Here is an 18,517-nt window from a genome sequence, read left to right as displayed (position 1 = left end):
AAACTTACATACCGAGTGTTCTACATACCTTGTTATCGTTCCAGACTTTCGTCTCTATCTCTCTTACACTGTTTAAACAGGTATATGGTATGAGCATATGGTTTGAATGTCTGGCAAGTCATCCTTATATACGTCGATACCTGTAACATGTGGTTTCCTGACGCCAATTGGTGTTCCTGAGTGACTAATTACTTGCACATCAGCTGTGCAGCTACTCCATTCTCCAGTTACGCGGCAACAGTGGGGTATAATTGAATTCTCCACTTGGGCATTGCCCATTTGCCCTACCTTCAGGGAGACGGCCTGTGTTGTGTTTTGTTGTGTGTAATTGCAACTGCTATGTGTAGAGACAAGTATACTTTGGATTCATGTCCCCCGTGGATTGTGTGTGACAGCTAGAGTATGTGGTTCAACATGTGGGTGTACCTGTCATCCCAACCGTCTGATAATGTACTATTGCAAACAAAACCTGTAACATCACTGTTTGTTCCATTATACAATGGCTACAATTTTGCATGGCGCCTTTAATTGTGTCTCTCACAAGGTATGTTGACGGTTCTGCAGATGTAATTGACTGACTGGATGTTTGTTCTGTAATTACAGTCTGAATTGCTATAGTTTCTAGTGTGGGGGATGTCGGTGGGTGTACGTAGCATATACACGTTTGTGGGGCTTGCATTTCTACATATTCCATATATATATATATATATGTGTGGGCTCCGTCCCTAATTAAAGAGCTATCAGTTAGTAGACTTATGTTATGGGATTTTACATTGGGCCGTTGTTAATTGGTTTCTATATAGTATGCAGGCGAGGTTGATACTTCCATACCTCCGGAATTGCAGCGATATGTAAAGGAATATGTCTAAATGACAGCTGTCCCATGTATTTTTGTCCCAGATATTTGCAGTCATTGCAGTTGTGTTGGTGACAGAACCTCTTTGCCATGGGTTGCCACCTTTTCATATGGCCATTGTTGGACATTGCGGGACACACAGTGGTGTTTACAGGCCGACACATAGCCACGGTCAGTACACAGGATAGCACATACATTTATCCTCAATACATACCTATTGTTGTGGGACTTTGGCTACTTATCATATTGCATGTAACATTTACATTTCTTACATACAGACATAACTATTTAATGCAACTATTACATAATATATGGGACATAATAATGTCCTACAATCTTGGACATTTGCCCTTTGTAATGTTTTATGTCAGGACACACCTGCCCAGGGAGGGGCTGTCCCTCCTAATGTGGGACAGGTGGTAACCGCATGCCTACGGCTAGCTATACCCACACCTACCGTAATGATCTACCTCCGAGACACGATGCGGACACACACACACACACACACACACATTACAGTCACACAGAGATGCACACGGCACCCTCAACACACACATACACAGACTACGGCACTCACAAACACAGTTGAAAACATTACCTACGTGGACCGCAACACCAGCAGTGGTAACTAAATGTCCCTTCATATCGTCATACTATTACTCACGGTTGTACTGTTCCGGTACTGTGTTCTTTCGGTCTTTCAGCCTCGTGGTTACGCATGTCGGTATGTTACACATTCCATAGTTGGCGGTATCCTATTTATTTGTACCTCCAAGGTGTTATGAATGTCGTTGACCTATCTATATATATTTGCAGATATCGTTGAATCCGTATATATCAACATATATCACTCTATCGCCCTTTCTATCTGTATTATATATATGTATATATCTGTGTGTATATATATATATATCTATATATATATATATATATATATATATATATATATATATATATATTAAATATATCTCTATCTATATATATATAGATATATATATATATATATATATATATATATATATATATATATATATATATATATATATATATATATATGGGTCACCTTCAGATGCCGAATCGCATTTCACCGACACGGAATCCGGAATTGAAAACACCGACGCAGATGACCGACAAGGTGAGAACCCGATGGACTCGGTAAGTGTGGGATAGAGTGAGGATTTAGTGTTAGGAGCGGACAGGTAAGTGTGCGATAGTGAGGGACTGTGGGTTTAGGGGTGGGTTAAGTGAGTTAGGGTTAGGGTGCAGGTAGGGTGTGTGTGCGATAGTGAGGGACTGTGGGTTTAGGGGTGGGTTAAGTGAGTTAGGGTTAGGTGCAGGTAGGGTGAGTGTGCGGTAGTGTCGGATCTTGGGGTTAGGGGTGGGTAAGTGAGTTAGGGTTAGGGTGCAGGTAGGGTGAGTGTGCGGTAGTGTCGGACCTTGGGGTTAGGGGTGGGTAAGTGAGTTAGGGTTAGGGTGCAGGTAGGGTAAGTGCGGTAGTGTCGGACCTTAGGGTTAGGGTTTGGGTTAGGGATAGTGGATATGTTATGTAGTGTACTGTGTTGTTTACGTGTAGTGTGTTGGTGTAATGGTATTCGGTGTTTTGCGTTGTCGGTATTTTTTGTTGTCGGTCTTTTGGTGTCGGTGATTTGTGTGTCGGCGGTTTGGCATTTCGGGCATGTGAAGGTGATCCATATATATATATATATATATATATATATATATATATATATATATATATATCTTTGACAGGGAAAGTGACAGACAAGCTACACCTTTCATTGTGTACTTGTCAGTGTATACTGTTTCCTGGACTCCGCACGTTTGTGTCTGTACCTGTCACATTACACACTTGCCGTAGGTTAGGGTTACCAGCTGTCCCACTTTGCGAGGGACAGTCCCTCTTTGGGCAGTTGTGTCCTGCAAAATATCTGTAAACATGGCAAATGTCCTGAGATTTTAGGACATACTTATTTCCTATAGTTTATGTAGTAGTTGCATAAAACAGTTATTCTGTATCTGAACCACTTATATGTTATAGAAACAGAATAAGTAAGTAAACATTACAAGAATAAGCTTTTATCTAGGCAAAACAGTGAAGTTCTGATTTTCGTACTGGCCAGGTGTATGTGTCGGCCTGCAGACATCTGACGTATGTCCCACATTGGTCATTTGAAGAGGTGGCAACCCTACCATAGGTACATCTTGGCTAGCAATAGTGTTAGGTGATTGTATACATGATTGCGTGTTCTACTCCTGGCAGTGGTTGTTTTACCCTTCAGAGCAGGCGCTATTAGTACAGGGGTGAATAATGCTGGTTTCACCTGTTCTGGACATCATTGACTGTGATCTGCGTGATATTCGGAGAAGCTTAGCCCTGTTTCGCGCATATCCGTATAGTCATATTTAAACATCGCTTACCAGCAGTGGGAAACGCATATTCCCGCTAACATGTGCTAAACATGATCTGATGACCTGCATCTGACATGCATTACTCGTGCCTTCGGGATTACGTTACATCCCTTGCAGAACGTGGGACCGGAAACATGCACGACGGTCACGGCATTTAGCATTTGGACATCCGGGATTTGTACACGTGTTATGTCATTTTGTATGTGGAGTATACTATGGCTGTTACTCCATACTGCACTCACATGGGTAACTCAGTTAGTTTACATATTGATGAGTCCAGTTAATGGTATGTCCATGTGATGTTTACTGGATGTGCTCCGGCATTGGGTATGTATATCACAGTGAGCCACACACAATACTGTGCTACACCTTCAAACGACCGTAGGTGGAGCATGCTGGGTTGAGGAATACCTGTCATGGGTACACCCCATGCCTTGACACAACATCCATGATTACATTATGTGGAGCCCCTCATTAACGCAGCAGGGACTCTGTGCTGAGTGTGTGCAGAACAGTGCTTACACACATGTGCTCCCATGATTGCCTCTGCTCCACTAAGCTACAGTTGGTTACTCAATGTTGTGGCGACAGCGGACACTGTTTGCCCCATTTGGTGTATGGCCTCTGACAATCGGGCGTGTACCTACTGATGTACCTGGGAACCTATACACACAGCACCACCAGATGCTGATAGGCACATGTACTGTTCAGGTGTTGACATTCCATGTTCCAATAGCTGTTGTGTGTACAATGTTTGGGGGCTGCCTATGTAGGATTCACACAGTGGGCCACCTATACATTACAATTTACAGGTGGTCGTGTTTGAGTGCCATCCATTTTACTTTGTGTGCAGGTGGAGAGGTGTGTCAGTCCATAGGGGCCTACACTGTCAGAGTACGTGCTATACATTCCCTCTTTGCCAAGGCATAGGCATATTGGGCACGCCTCCATCTGCCTGCTGGGGCTGGCACAGTGTATTCATAGTCTGAATCCCTCTGTGCCTGTGATGGCCTTGGCAATTGCAGTGGGCTATGAGGGCTTTCACCATTTTGTCCCTGCTGCAGCTGTTTCCGCAGGATCATATTATGTAGCATGGCACATACTATGACGATGTGGGCACATGTGCCTGGAGAGTACTGCAAGGCTCCACCAGATGTGTCCAAGCACCGGAACCGTGATTTCAGCATCCCGAACACACACTCTATGATGATTCTGGTTTGTGCGTGTGCCTCATTATGGCATTCTTGCATGGGTGTGTGTGTATTTCTGATGGGAGTCATCATCCACGGCTCCAGTGCATAGCCAGCATCCCCCACAAGGTGGCCATGTGGGATGTCCCCCCTGACAAATACCTGATACAGCTGTGAGGCATGCCAGATATGGGAGTCATGGTAGCTTCCAGGGCTGCCAGCACACACATCCATGATAATGCCCTGGGCATTGTACACGACCTGGCAGTTGATGGAGTGGAATCCCTGGTTTATGTAGCGCCTAGCATGCTCACCGGGTGTTGACTTGATTTGTATGTGCGTGCAGTCTATCACACCCAGTACCTCCGGGTAGTGTGCCACACGGTGGAAGTGACGCATATTGCTGGCCAACTCCTCCTGAGTTTGGGGGAAGTATATATGCTCACTGGCATGTGGTAACATGGCATCCAGGAACTGGCATGTGGTAACATGGCATCCAGGAACTGGTGTAGTACCCTGGATGCTGATGCCTGTGAGATCCCCATTATATCTCCAGTTGGCCTTTGAAAGGTACCTGTGGCTAGTATTCGCAAGCTTACACATACCTTCGTGTCCACTGGGATGGGTTCCCCTCTGTTGTTTCTGGTTCTCTGGCATGGCCGGCACAGCTCCACTATTTGCTGTAAGATGTCCCTGTTCACCCTGTAACACTCTACTATCTCCAGATCATGTAGCCTCTGGTAGGTTACCCTTGGTCTGAACACTCTTCTCCTCCTCCGGGGCCTGCGGTGGTTGTCGGCATCATCTTCCACAACACAGTCAGTGTCTAACACATGCTGATGAATCACAGCTATGGCAGCTCCCAACATGTACATTTTAAAAGTTTCCCTTGTGTTTACACCTATGGTGCAGTGTTTGGGAATACACAGGTGTGTGTAGGGTGCTTTCACACTTTATACTATTGTGCTGTGAACACCGATGATGTCATAGGGTGTGTATGTATGATCGTAGCTATAGGGTATGTTATGTGTTTTACTACCGGAACTACTGTTGTGGTGCCTTTGGTGTTGAATTACATTTGGCTGCTATGGATTACCTCTTGACCTTCCCTTTACATTTCTGCACGTTCCACCTACCATTTTCTGGCATGCATCCAGCAGCCTGCTTTCATTTGTACTTTCCTAGACCTGGCTTATCTTACGTAATGTGTGCTATTGCCAGTCTACTGTCGGTTTGCTTTGCTCTGCTATGACTGGTCTCCTATCTTTGCAATCCAATGCCTCCCCTCCTTTCTTTGCAATCCAATGCCTCCCCTATCCTGTTTTGCAGGTTTCTGCGAGCAGACTTGTCAGCTGCCGTCAATTGGCCGCCGTGAGTTGATTGGTGTTAATTGCTCAGAAGTACTCCAGTTACCCTACTTCGGCATTTCCTTCTTTTCTTCCCCTGAACTTCCTGTTTGTGCTATTGTTCGCGGCGCGTGCATCCGCTTACCGGGTTTTGGACACGTTTTCATCCCCGTACACATGTGCTTTTGGGCACCATGTGTGCTCTCAGCAAAATGATTCTATACCTTCCTCCCCATCCCTGTCCTGCAGCTTTGCTTAGCAACAGACAGGCCAGATTTGCATTGCTCCAATGTGCTTACTGCTACGGTGGCACACCCCTCTGCTGATGTCATGTATCGCCTCTGAGCCACTCCTCGGTTTTATAGTGCTGCGCCATATGGTACATCATTCAATCGGTGGGACGTTTGCGATTCAGTATTACCTGCCTCATTTGCATGGCATTGACTACTAATTCATAGTTCATAGGTTCATAGGTTTATACTAGGCTATCTCCCCTAAGGCATTTATAAGCCTAGCCCAAATTTTTGTGGCTTACGCCACCCCTTATATGAAAAAATACTGTGCCCATTAGTTTGTTGTGCCTCTGTCCAGCAGTGACACAGAGATGATTCCCGGGATAAACCTACGATCTCCCATCCACAGGTCAAGATTTCTCTTGAACAGAGCCAGTGAATTGCTCTGCCTCACATGGATCGGGATTTTATTCCACAGCATAGGGAGTCTCTGAGTGATAAATCTATCCCTCCAGCACGTCCTATTTATATCCGCGCTAAGGTTTAAGTCGCTTGCTCTAGTGGTTTTGGTGGATTTGGATTTTTTGAGGTGGAGCATGTCCATTAATTCCTGGTTGGACATGGCCTTGTATGTCAGGCACATGTCACCTCTGAGCAGACGGTATGCAACTGAATAGAGCTGGAGTTTCTTCAATCTGGCAGCATATGACAGATTTTTGAGTCCCTTTATCCTTTTGGTGAGGAACTTTTGGGGTCTCTCCAATTGCTGCAGATGTCGGGTGAGATACATCCTGAATGGGGCATTGTACTCGATCATTGGTCTGATAAGTGAAGAGTACAGGGGAACAATGACCTCACTAGATCTGGATGTGAATCCCTTCATGATCAGGTGGGCAATGTAGAAGGTCTTTCTAACCACTTTAGCAACGTGAGTGTCAAAAGAAAGGCCACTGTCAACCTGGGTCCCCAGGTCCCTGATAACCTCTTCTGTGCTTAGTGGATTGCCACCTATATGGTAGCTTGGGGTTACCTTGTTTTTCCCGAAGGGTATGACTATACATTTTTTTGAGTTTAACTTCAGGCCATGGCTCTGGCACCAGCTATCTGTTTCCGTGAGTCCCTTCTGAAGGATATTCGTGTCCGATGTACTTTCCACTATGGCGCCCAGTTTGCAGTCGTCTGCAAACTTTGTCAGCCAAAGTCCTCCCATGTTGGCCTGTACTTCTGAGAAGTAGATTCCGAACAATAGGGGCCAAGGACCGAGCCCTGTGGGACACCACTTGTGACGGGCTTGGAGTCTGACATAGCGCCAGCAACTCTAACCCTGTGGGTTCTGTCCTTAAGCCAGTTTGCAACCCATCTTGTGACATATGGGTTTACATTTAAGCTGGTAAGTTTTTCTACAATACCAGTGGGGTATTGTGTCAAGGCCTTTGCAAGGTCAAGGTAGGCTGTATGGACTGCCTTTCCTCATCAATGGCCTTGGTGACTGTTTCAAGAAGTCGACCAAGTTCAAAAGGCATGATCTGCCCTTGACGAAGCCAAACTGGGTCGGGTCCAATGTCTGCAAGTCCCCTATATCTTTGTTTATGAGCTCCATTATGATCCTCTACATAGCTTTGCAGACTAGACTTGTTAAGCTTATGGGGCGGTAATTACCAGGGTCAATAGAGGCACCGCCTTTGTGGAGTGGGACCACAGTTGCCGTACGCCACTCCTTGGGCACGTATCCTGTGGTAAGGCTGAGATTAAACAGCTGCCTTATGTGCGGGTTTAATTCCTCATTTAGCTCGTGTAGCACACAGCCGCAGGCCCTTAGCAACCCTTGCACCTTGGTTGTGGTGTTCCATGCCTACCATTGCATATTATGGTGAAAACCTGATTTGTATTACATTGCGATTTTATGACATTTTTATATATTTTCTTTATGTTCCTGTTTGCGCACACATGCCCTATGGTTGTAGTGTGCGTTACTGTGGACATGACATTAAATGTTGTTTTTTAGGTGTTGTGCATCTTTTCTTATGCCATTGGCTGTGTATTTAGCCATTGGCACATGTTAACTTTGTAATACATGAGTCTGGTCCACTTCCATAGCTCCGATGTTCTGTTTGGGAAAATGTAAACCGTGTTTTTGGTTTACATTTCCGTGGGCTTACGCTACGCCTGCACCACTTCATGAATCGCTATCTGCCTTCATTTACATGGTGCGACACTGCGCATGGGGTGATTAGCATACCTATGCTGAGGGCTGTGCAATTCTGGTGTACGCCGGAGTGCAGGTGGAATTGGATCATACCTGAATCGCTCAATGGCCATATTTGACGTTATTCCGCCTACGCTACGCCTGCGCCTGGTGCAAGCTTCATGAATCCTGGGGACTGTTAGTGCCATTTCAATGAAGTGAGTTTCTATGGAGAGAATTTTACTCTTTGTTCTAAGTCTGTTTTCATTGTGAGACTGTATTGTTTTGCTTAACAAACTGCTATCAGTGTTTGTGCTATAAAATTTGAAATAAAAGTTTTAATTTAAATCCAAATACCTGTAATCATTGTAGAAGTAAAGAAGAAAATAGTATGCCCACTGACAGTTTTGAACAGTGTTTATGGTGACTGGGGAGAAATAGTCAAGTAATGGGATACTGTAATAGCTACTGGGTGAGTGGCTGCTGCTGCTGGTGGGGGCTGGTGGGAGGTGCCATGATCCATTACCCTGCCTAAGACCCCATTTCACCATTATCCTGCTCTGATCCCCAGTTAATTGTTTGAGATAGACCTTCCTGCAGGCTGACTGAGTCATTTGGGGATTCAATAACTATTCCTGTCTTGTCAGCCAGAGACCCTTGGTCTTTGCCTGTACTTCTGAAAAGTAAATGCCAAACATTTCCTCTATACCTGAATGGGGGATTGTGTCAAAAGCTTTAGCCAGATCTAGCTAGGTAGTGTGTGTACAGTCTTACCTTCATCCATTGCTTTGGTGACTTTTTCGGAGATGTCCAACAGGCTGAGGAAGCATGACCTGCCTTTGATGAAGCCAAAGTGGGGTGGGTCCAGTGTTTGGAGGTTCCTAGTGTCCTTACTGAATAATTATATGATAAATCTTTCCATGGCTTTGCATACAAGGCTTTATAGACATAAGTCTGGTAATTACCCACGTTAGTGAATGGTCTTCCCTTGTGCAGGGCTGTGACTGTCGCTGTCCTCCACTCACTCAGCACAATGTCTGCATGGAGGCTGAGGTTGAACAGTGTTGCTAGGGGCATAGATAGATCATGCTTTATACTATTCAAGATGCAGCCTGTGATATTGTTAGGACCTATTAATGTAGCATTTTTGACCTTAGATAGCACTGTCAGGACTTGGTCCTATGTAATAGACAGAATGTATCATTTTCTGTTATTTATTGTGAGGTCATAAGGACAACAGAGGAGTGGCTTTAGAGTTGAACTTACCAGCCAACAGGTTGGCTATATCTTCAGCTTCAGTGTAGGTGGTGCCATTCACAATCACTTCAGCCCCTTGCTGTGTAGACCCCTTGAGATTGCCCAGCTTTGCTTTTTTCAGATGCCATGCCATTATGCATTTTGGTATTAATATGCAACTGCTCACTATAGTCATACAGGGAATTGAGAAAAAAAAATTATGTACATCTTCACAAAATGTGTAGCTGAGCTTGGAAGTCAGTTCTTACAATGTATGAAATCTCAGAAATGTTGATATACTTCTTAGAAGCATGAAATATATGTATAAATAAAACTGATTAAATGAGCCAAGTAAAACAAAATGTTTAGCATTCTTTCATATTGTGCAGCTTCTGTTTACCTTAGTGATAATTTGTGCTTAATGTATCTTTTTCATACAGTTATTAGTATTGTATGCTGCAGGTTGTGTCTTACTGATGATGTCACTGAAGCATCTAGCTTCATGTTTGTATCCTACTCTGAAGAAGGAGGAGACAGCAAAAACTGAATGACTTCCCTACAGGAAGAGTTGGTTAATATGTTATGTAGCTGTGCCACAGTGGTTGTTTTCTTCCTTTTCAAGAGCAAAATGAAATTTGATAATCTGCTTATTCTTGCCATTGACAAAGCATGGGTTTACATCTGAATATCAGTGGGGATACAGCTTGCTGCACTGGCATGCATGTCAGACGGTGATTGGTGGTCTTACATAAATTCTTTGAGATGTTTTGGTAAAGGCTGCCAGTTGTACAGGAGCCATAAGATATAATTCTTGATGACTGACTACTCCACAGAAGTGCAACTTAAAGTTGCTTCCTTTCCCTGGGAATATGACCCATGGATTATTCTGACTTTGGTTTAGATTCATGGGAATAGGTACAGGGTTTATTTTGCTCCAAATGCTTTTCTGAAAAATTGCACCTGTGTTCTTGAGCAGAACAAGTTATGATATATTGTATTTCCGAGAATAACTAAATACAAAGAAACAGGTACATTTATTTTATCTGTCTGTTTTTCTCGATTTATATTTAAGGCTATGACAGTGACGTGGCAAGAGAGAAGTCCATTGACTACACCACAAAGATCTATGCAGTTAGTATAAGGGAGATGATGGGCACTAAACCACACCAACAGCTCAAGGAAGTTTCAGCGGAAGAAAGGTATATTACATATAAACTTTTATTATTTTTCTAAAACTGCTATCTCTCTTTTTCTCCATGTAGCTATAGCCATAAGTATCTTTCTGTGGGTTCCTATCACGTAGTTGAACTTTTACAAGTTCAAACCTCATATGGTCGAGACCATAAGTTCGAATTTGTAAAAGTTTGAGCATTTGAATGGAAATCTCCATAAGCGGAGGTTTCCATTTTGTTCAATGGGGTGCGATCTCGGAGTTGGTATATTTAAGTAGCGGGGGTGTGGGGGGTGCAGGGGGGCTTGCTCCCCTGCTTAAAACAGTTTATTTTGTTTTCTGTTGTTCTTTTTTTTTTTATCCATAGCGGAAGACTTGTAACTTCGAACATAATGGTTCGAACATTACTTGTTCGGAGTTATAAGACTTCGACTATGTGATATAGACCCTCTTTCTCTGCATTTGTTTCTCTATCCAGTATATCTTTCTACTTATCTGCAACTTGCTTATCAAATGTATGCTTTTACATAACAAAAATGGATATTCCTGCTAAACCTAGGCTACTTAACATTACTGGTTTATATTTACTTAAAGCATTGACACTGAATAATTCACTGTTACATAATTTTCAAGTATTGGCTCAAATTATGTCAATATTTGTGATATACTGTACAACATTTGTATGAAAAATAAAGCATTTATTTGATGAGCTAGCCACATTCATTTCTGAAGAAGGGAGTCTAGTCTCATTCTAAGCACTTTGGCTCATTCAGTAGTAATAAAATAAGATAAGTTACTTTGCTAAAGGGACTGCTTTTGAGTGAAACATTAATCCACTTTTATTTTATCCTATCTGGGTGCCCAGATGAAAACTAATGATCCCAGTATATTGCTGTAAAAGACTGGAAAATGCTGCATTGGGCATTATGCGGATGGAAAGAAGTCATGAATGGATTGGCATAGGAGGGTAACATAGTTGAAAATAAGCTTTAGGAAAGTTATCCTCAGTACTTTAGTCCAGTATTCCTGTTCTCGGTAGCATATTCTGAATGACATAATGTCCTTCTCTTGCCCATCCCATTGAAACTTTATCCATTCAAGCATTGACATGTATACTGCTTAGAGTGATGCACCTAATCTGCATGCATGTAACAAGAAGTAGCCTTGACAGAGGGCAAGAGTCAAGTGCGATAAGCTGATCCTTCCAATAGAACAAGATGGTTTAGGATCACTTCATCTGAAAGGATATTTTAGAACTGCACTCTTAAAACTCATATAAATAAAACAAGCAGAAGGCTGTAATTCCAAGTGGAAATAAATAGAAGAGGGAAATTCAAGAAATAAGCTGAGAGGGGTTTTCTATGCAGATCCTCCTTAATCTATTTTGGATGCATATCCCTAAGGAGAGTAACAACAGCCATACAGAATATTATATTCGTAAAGTAGCAAAAATATTCTAAGAACTAAGCCAACATGAGACTGGAGAATGGAGATTTTGCCAAAGAGGATGACTGCAGTTCAGGGTACAGAGAATAGGCAAGAGCAGGCTAGAAATTTACTGGAAAAAATGGCAAAAGAACCAAGGTATTCCATACAGAGTACTCTGTCAGAAATACTGGGTGAGCAAATATGTGTAACTAAGGAAATCATTTTTTTGAGCTGGGATACAGGATCTGAATTGTCTAAACATAGTGAGGCCTTGTTAAGTTTAATTCTCATGGCTGCCAAAAAAGCAGTTACTAGAAAATGGAAATCAGAGTGTAAACCAACTACATTTAAACTGTTAAATATTATAACAGTGATAAAATAACTGAAGTGTGATCTTTAGAAAGGGATAGGAGCAAAAAATGGAAATTGTGGGAATAATACATGCAGAAGTAGCCTTGATAGCCTTTGGTTCTATTTTCACAATTGGTTGCCTTCACATAGCTTGAGTAAGCAAAGTGTTATTAACTACCCTCTCCTATTATGCGTACTCATTTAGCATGGTAACATTCTGAGCTCCCAGCTTATGAAAACATTTAAGTTAGTGTAACAAGTATGGGGTAATGACAAGCCTTTACTAAGAAGGCTCAACTCAGCATCAGTAAATAGAGTACTAGATAAATTCAAGACATTTTGTCCAACATTTAAGTCTTTATTCAAGTCTCAAGTCTTTTTCTGACTACGAGTAGTCGGTCCTACCTTGGGTTGTTGTATCATCTCCTTCTGACACTGTATATTCCTCCCATCATTCTGCTCTTGATTCTGGATCTTCCCCTTGTTTGATATTAGTAGGGATGATGGTCGTTCTAATGGGAACTTTAAAATTAACTTCCCTGTTTCTAAAAAACTTTCACTGGAAATTCAAGCCTGTTCATTCATTGTAGTAGCTACTCTATCCACAGCTTTTAACATTTCCTGATCTTTAGGACAGGCAGCATCACTACCGGCTTCAGTTACATCAATGGTAAAGCAGTCAAGAGCTGCTACTGCTTCAACATTAACAATTGATGATGTATTTCCTTTTAAAAAAGTCATAATTTTTAACAAAGGTTCACATACATTTTCATTAGAGGGAGATAGCTGTACAAATGTTCTTGCAGCTCTGTTAGACACAATACGGCTTCTAGAGGTAACATTTGAATTAACAGGTTTAGGCCAATGAAAAACATTACCCTTTTTGAAGTCATTAAAGTCTTGGACAAACTTCTTTTTTATTTCTATAAGTTTGTTCTCTAAAGTTTTTATTTGCTCCAACTGTTAAATAAAGACAATGGACTTCTTCTTGTTCAGTAGCTTTATTACACATGTGTAGGAGCCTCTGAAAAATATCAGGGTGACTCCCAGAACATATAAAAACTGTAGCTTATATAGACAATGAAATGCTGACTCATTATAAAAGTAATACTGAACAAATAGGAACACTGGAAGCATGATTTAGCATGGTTACAGATGACAGTGGGAAGAAATCCATCCTTTCCAGGAAATTATTCCACATCCACCAGACCAAACCCTTCTGTTTCCTCCTGTCCTACAGCACAATCTTTCTCAAGGGGTAATAGAAACAATTCCTACTTCCCAGTTGATAAGAAGATTTTATTCAAGGATGTTTTTGGTGCCAAAGAAGGAAAATGCCTGGAGACCAGTTTTGCACCTTTCTTTCCTAAACCAGTACGTGATAGTGCCTAAGTTCAAAATGCTTTCAGTTCATAACTTGATACCCCTTCTTCCTCATTTGAGGTTTTTTTGTAACCTTAAATTTAAAAGATGATTATCATCACATTCCTGTCCAAACTTCAGAAGTTGTTATGGTTTTATGTGTCTGGATCACATCATCAGTTCTGTGCCTTACCATTGAGGTTATCCAGTGCACAAAGAGTGTTTACAATGTGTCTAGATCCAGTTATAGTCCATTGTAGGCTACACGGTATCCACATTCTTCCGTATTTAGATGACTTGCCTATATTTGTAGTCTTTTTCAAAATGTCACGGATCTCTTACTGTTTTTGAAAGATGTTCTAAGCAAGTGGGATTCCAAGAGGACATTCAAAAGCCTTTTTAACTCTATCACACAGGGTTGTGTTCCTGTGGAGTCTGCTAGACACCTCAGTACAAAGAGGTTTTCTTCTGCAGGAAAAAAAATATAGATTTACATTTAGAACTTTTCCTGGAATTTTCACTCAGACTTAGGTCATTGCAATGGAATACCTCAGGATTCTGGGTCACATGGCAGGTACGATTCTAATGTGATACCTCTGTCCAGACTACACATGCGAAAGATACAGTGGTATCTAAAGTCCCAATGGTCCTAGCACCAACACCCTTTTCTTTTTAGATTGCAGGTCTTGGATTCATGAGAAGATAAATCACTTGGCTGAGACATCAAATATCCAGAGTACTTCATAAGGAATCCCCCAGGATCATTGTGGTGTCTGCCTTCTGGCTAAGGCAACAGTGGTTCTCCTTTCTTTTGGAATTCTCCAGGGGCAATTACCACATGCTTCCTCACAGACTGGATCTACTCACACAAGAACAGGGCTGTTTGATATATCCTGAACCTAAACAACTTCGACTGACTGCCTACATGACAGGGTCTTAATACCTTTTAGGCACCGGTTTACTGTGGATGTGCAGAAGGTACTAGTGGAGGCAAGAAAGCCCGCTATTAGAAAATCATATAGTAACAAATGGAAAAGATGTTATAGTTGGTGCCAACAACATAGCCAGCACCCATTCATGGCTAGTGTTTCTCTGGTTTTACATTATTTGTGTGAGTTACTTTCCTTTCCTGTGGCCTATCTTACTCCTCTATCATGGTCAAAACTAGATCTAGCAGTAGGCGACCTAGGCAGTTGCTAGGGCCTACTGGCTTGGAGGGTCCACAGAATTAATTTAATTAAAAAGAGAAAAATAAGTAAAACTTTGGCCTACATTGCTTTTTTTCCTTCTCGCTGTGTTGCACGCAAGCAGAATGCACAAGAAACTTAATACTGGAGTTGGAGGAGCAGCCTTACTAATTTAAGTTGCAGCATTTTTCAGAGGAATTTATTTTAACTTCCTGGCACAATTGTGTGTGTGTGTGTGTGTGTGTGTGTGTGTGTGTGTGTGTGTGTGTGTGTGTGTGTGTGTGTATGTTTAAAATGTCCTAGTTAGAGAGGATGGATAGGTTAAATACTCAGGCTCAAATCCTGTACCTTATCTACAGGAAACAAGAGCTTTAATCTTATACACCAACTACCAGACAAGACCCTTTGGTTACATGTTCTGAAATGGGTACTTTTGTCATTTATTGGTTCACACATTTTGTTTCATTGCTTAATGGAAAAATGTTCAAAACTACAAATTTAAAATGCACACTAATAAATATTGCTGTATTTAACAAGAAATACATTAAATCAGGACAGTGAATCGAATAACAGATGCATTTATCATGGGCCTAAAATGTATGCAGGGGTGCTTGGTTTGAGAATAACCCAGGGAAAGTACATTTAATTCACCACTGGCAAGGTGCATTTTCAATGAATGTGAGCTCCACTGCTTTTTCAACGATTATGATCTTCAAGGGAAGGAAAGTTAACTGTTGCTTATGCGAAGTCTCTTTTCAATGTGCAATTATTTTGTTTAGCAAATGACCATCAATGTTTCTGCTATAAAATTTGCTAGCACTGTTAGTAGTGCAACATGTAGCATTCTCTCTTTTGGTGCAAAAGGCTATGGGTTCCACTCTCACACCATCTAGATAGATTGCTGACACTACAGTATAGTTTAAGGGGGCTGCTACACTCCTGAGTGTCATACTTGGGATGAAATGTTAAACAGAGTCTGCTTACATTATTGGTAGGTGCTGAGTTATCAAAGAGAGTAAGGGGAAGTTCAATGATGCCTTTGCCAAATTTCCCCTAGTACAGCAGAGAGTCGATTATCTGAAACTTCAATTATCTGAACCAACTTTCTAAAGTTTTCAGGTAGGAAAAGTCATAAAGTCTGAATATGTAAACATTATATGTATTCACCTGAGTATGTTTTTTTGAGCTTGTAGCCAACTCGTGTGTGAAAATAGTCTTTATTGTCCATTGAAATCATTGAAAATTGTATTCCTGCGTGCAGAAAAAAACAAGATTTTTAGAAGTTTTTTTATCCAGTTCATTTATGTTTGATTATCCAGTTTGATTATCTGAACTACCCTAGGTCTCAATTAGTTTGGATAATCGGCTCTCTACTGTAGTATCAATACCACTAGTGGTACTAACCTGGTCAACAAAGGATAAATAAATTAAAAGGTTTAAATTAAATCCACATCTCTGTCTTCATTTCAAAAGTAAAGAAGAAAATAGTCTGCACACTGACAGTTTTGAACAGTGTTTAGGAGGGAGAAAGACAAGTAATGGGACACCTGAATGGCTGGGAGGGACTGGTCCATTACCCTGCCTAAAGCCTCATTTGACCATGATCCATGTCTGATCAAGATTAATTTGTTGACCATTTCAGCATGCCTGCCCATGGATTCCCTGCTTTCATGTTATTCTCATGTCAAAATTTTTTTGAAAGGGGTACTGCGTAAGAGGACTCCAAGAAAATTGGTGGCTTCTGCTTCAATTCTTAATTTTGTGTTAGAGAGGCTGACACTCGCTTCATTTGAACCAGTTCATCTGGCTGATTTCAGGTTCTTCATTCAATATTACATTTCTGACGTCTGCAAGAAGAGTATCTGTGTTGCAAGTTCTTTTGGTGGGTCAAACTTATCTCAGTTTCCACAAAGATAATATTTCATTGAAAACTAAGCCTTCATTTATAACCAAAAAAAAAAAAATACCCAGAAGTACCAGAAGCTGTGGTGAGCTCACAGTGCAAATTTATTAAACACTCACACTAACAAAAAAGAAATAAAAAAATTAGCACTTTTCGTCCATTAATAAATAAAGGACTTTTTCTGAACAATTGTATAAGAGCTCAATTTTTTTTTTTTTTTTTTTTTTTTTTTTTAGTGTGTGTGTTTAATAAATTTTGTTTTGTTATCAGTTCAAGTTCTTTGGTCTTTGGTTTGGTGTACTCCTTCATTTATGCCTAAAGTGGTATCTGAGTTTACTTTAAGCCAAGTTATACATCTCCCTTGCCTTCTTTCCAAAACCTGAAAATGAGGGAGGAAGGAGATTCCATATTTTGGATGTCTGCTATAACATAGGTACTTTCTTGCCAGAATAAAATCACTTAGGAAATTTGATCAGATTTTCATTTCTTGTGACGGTAAAAGAAAAGGGCAATCCATGTCAAAGCAGACTGTTTTTAAGTGGTTGTTTCATGTCATTACCTTTTGTTATACCCATCTCAACAAGGTAATTCCAGGCAGGAGCTGCCTTAGGGCAACTGGTGCCCTAGGCAAAAGGGCTCCACGGCGCCTCCATCACACCCCCCAGTGCCCCCATCCTGGTCAACCTACATCAAATAAATACTGGAAAAGTGCCCCTGCTAGATCGGCGCCCTAGGCGGCTGTCTAGTTGACCTATGCCTAAGGCCGGCTGTTTTTCCAGGCAGGGGTCAAGGCTCATTCTACCAGCACCTTGTCTTCATCTCTGGCTTTTTGGGAAGGATTGTATTTTAGAAATATTCTTGAAGCAACAAGTTGATCCTCTTTGCATACTTTTACAAAGCACTATAAAACAGATGCATTCTCCAGGTCTAGGACAGGGTTTGCTTGATCTGTTCTCCGGGGCACATGAACCATCCTCGATCCATTAGTAGAGTTGTTTAAGTAAACTTACCATAACTGTAGATATTTAAATGATCACTACTAACATAGCCATTCCCTCCCTTCCCCTTATTATTTTATGCTTTTGTTGCTCACTGTTAGAATGAAAGCTCTGAAGGTATTTGCACCAAAACCTGACTTTTAATCATCTCAACTTGAGCTGACTAACAGTTTAGCCGTGTGGAAGGTAGACTGAATATTTGGAATCTGGCCAGCTGTTGTATCCTTAGCAGGATATACCCTATATAGCTAAGGCTACCATAGCAGTGTTCATTTAAACAGCCATTGTTATGGTAAGCTTGCTAACACAACTGCACTTTCAATCTGTTCTAATAAAGAAGTTGTCCAGAGTAAGACAAAACTGAAACACATGTAAAAATAAATGAATGAAATGGAATATGCACTAACAAGGCTTTGAAAAAATATTACAGTAAATGTAAAAGGACACTGAACATGGGTAAAGATACCGTTTAGATGTAGTATGGCTAGAATAGGATTTCTACTTTACTGATATTCAGATTAATGATCCAGACCAGTCTGTTTTTTGAACTAGGCAATGGACAGAAACTGCCCTTGTTTAGGGTGTTTAATGCTGTCCTAATAACCAGAGATAACATTGTTATTCTGTCGTACTTCTTTTATATTTTTCTTCAGTATTTGACA

The 18,517-nt window shown here is 41.2% G+C and overlaps 1 protein-coding gene across 1 annotated transcript in view; it reads left to right on the top strand.

Moving 5' to 3' along the window:
- LOC122797061 (echinoderm microtubule-associated protein-like 6) overlaps nt 1-18,517 on the top strand; it is a 3,800,753-nt gene that overhangs the window by 2,241,833 nt on the left and 1,540,403 nt on the right. The window contains exon 25 of the mRNA XM_044065838.1: nt 10,528-10,654. Within this exon, the coding sequence (XP_043921773.1) occupies nt 10,528-10,654 (127 nt within the window). The remainder of the gene's footprint in view (nt 1-10,527; nt 10,655-18,517) is intronic.

The sequence above is a fragment of the Protopterus annectens genome, chromosome 3.part0 (genome assembly GCF_019279795.1).
Source record: "Protopterus annectens isolate FY-2018-M chromosome 3.part0, PAN1.0, whole genome shotgun sequence".
Taxonomy (NCBI): Eukaryota; Metazoa; Chordata; order Ceratodontiformes; family Protopteridae; genus Protopterus; species Protopterus annectens.
Note: the sequence above shows the minus strand (reverse complement) of the source record. Positions and strands in the feature narration are given on the sequence as shown.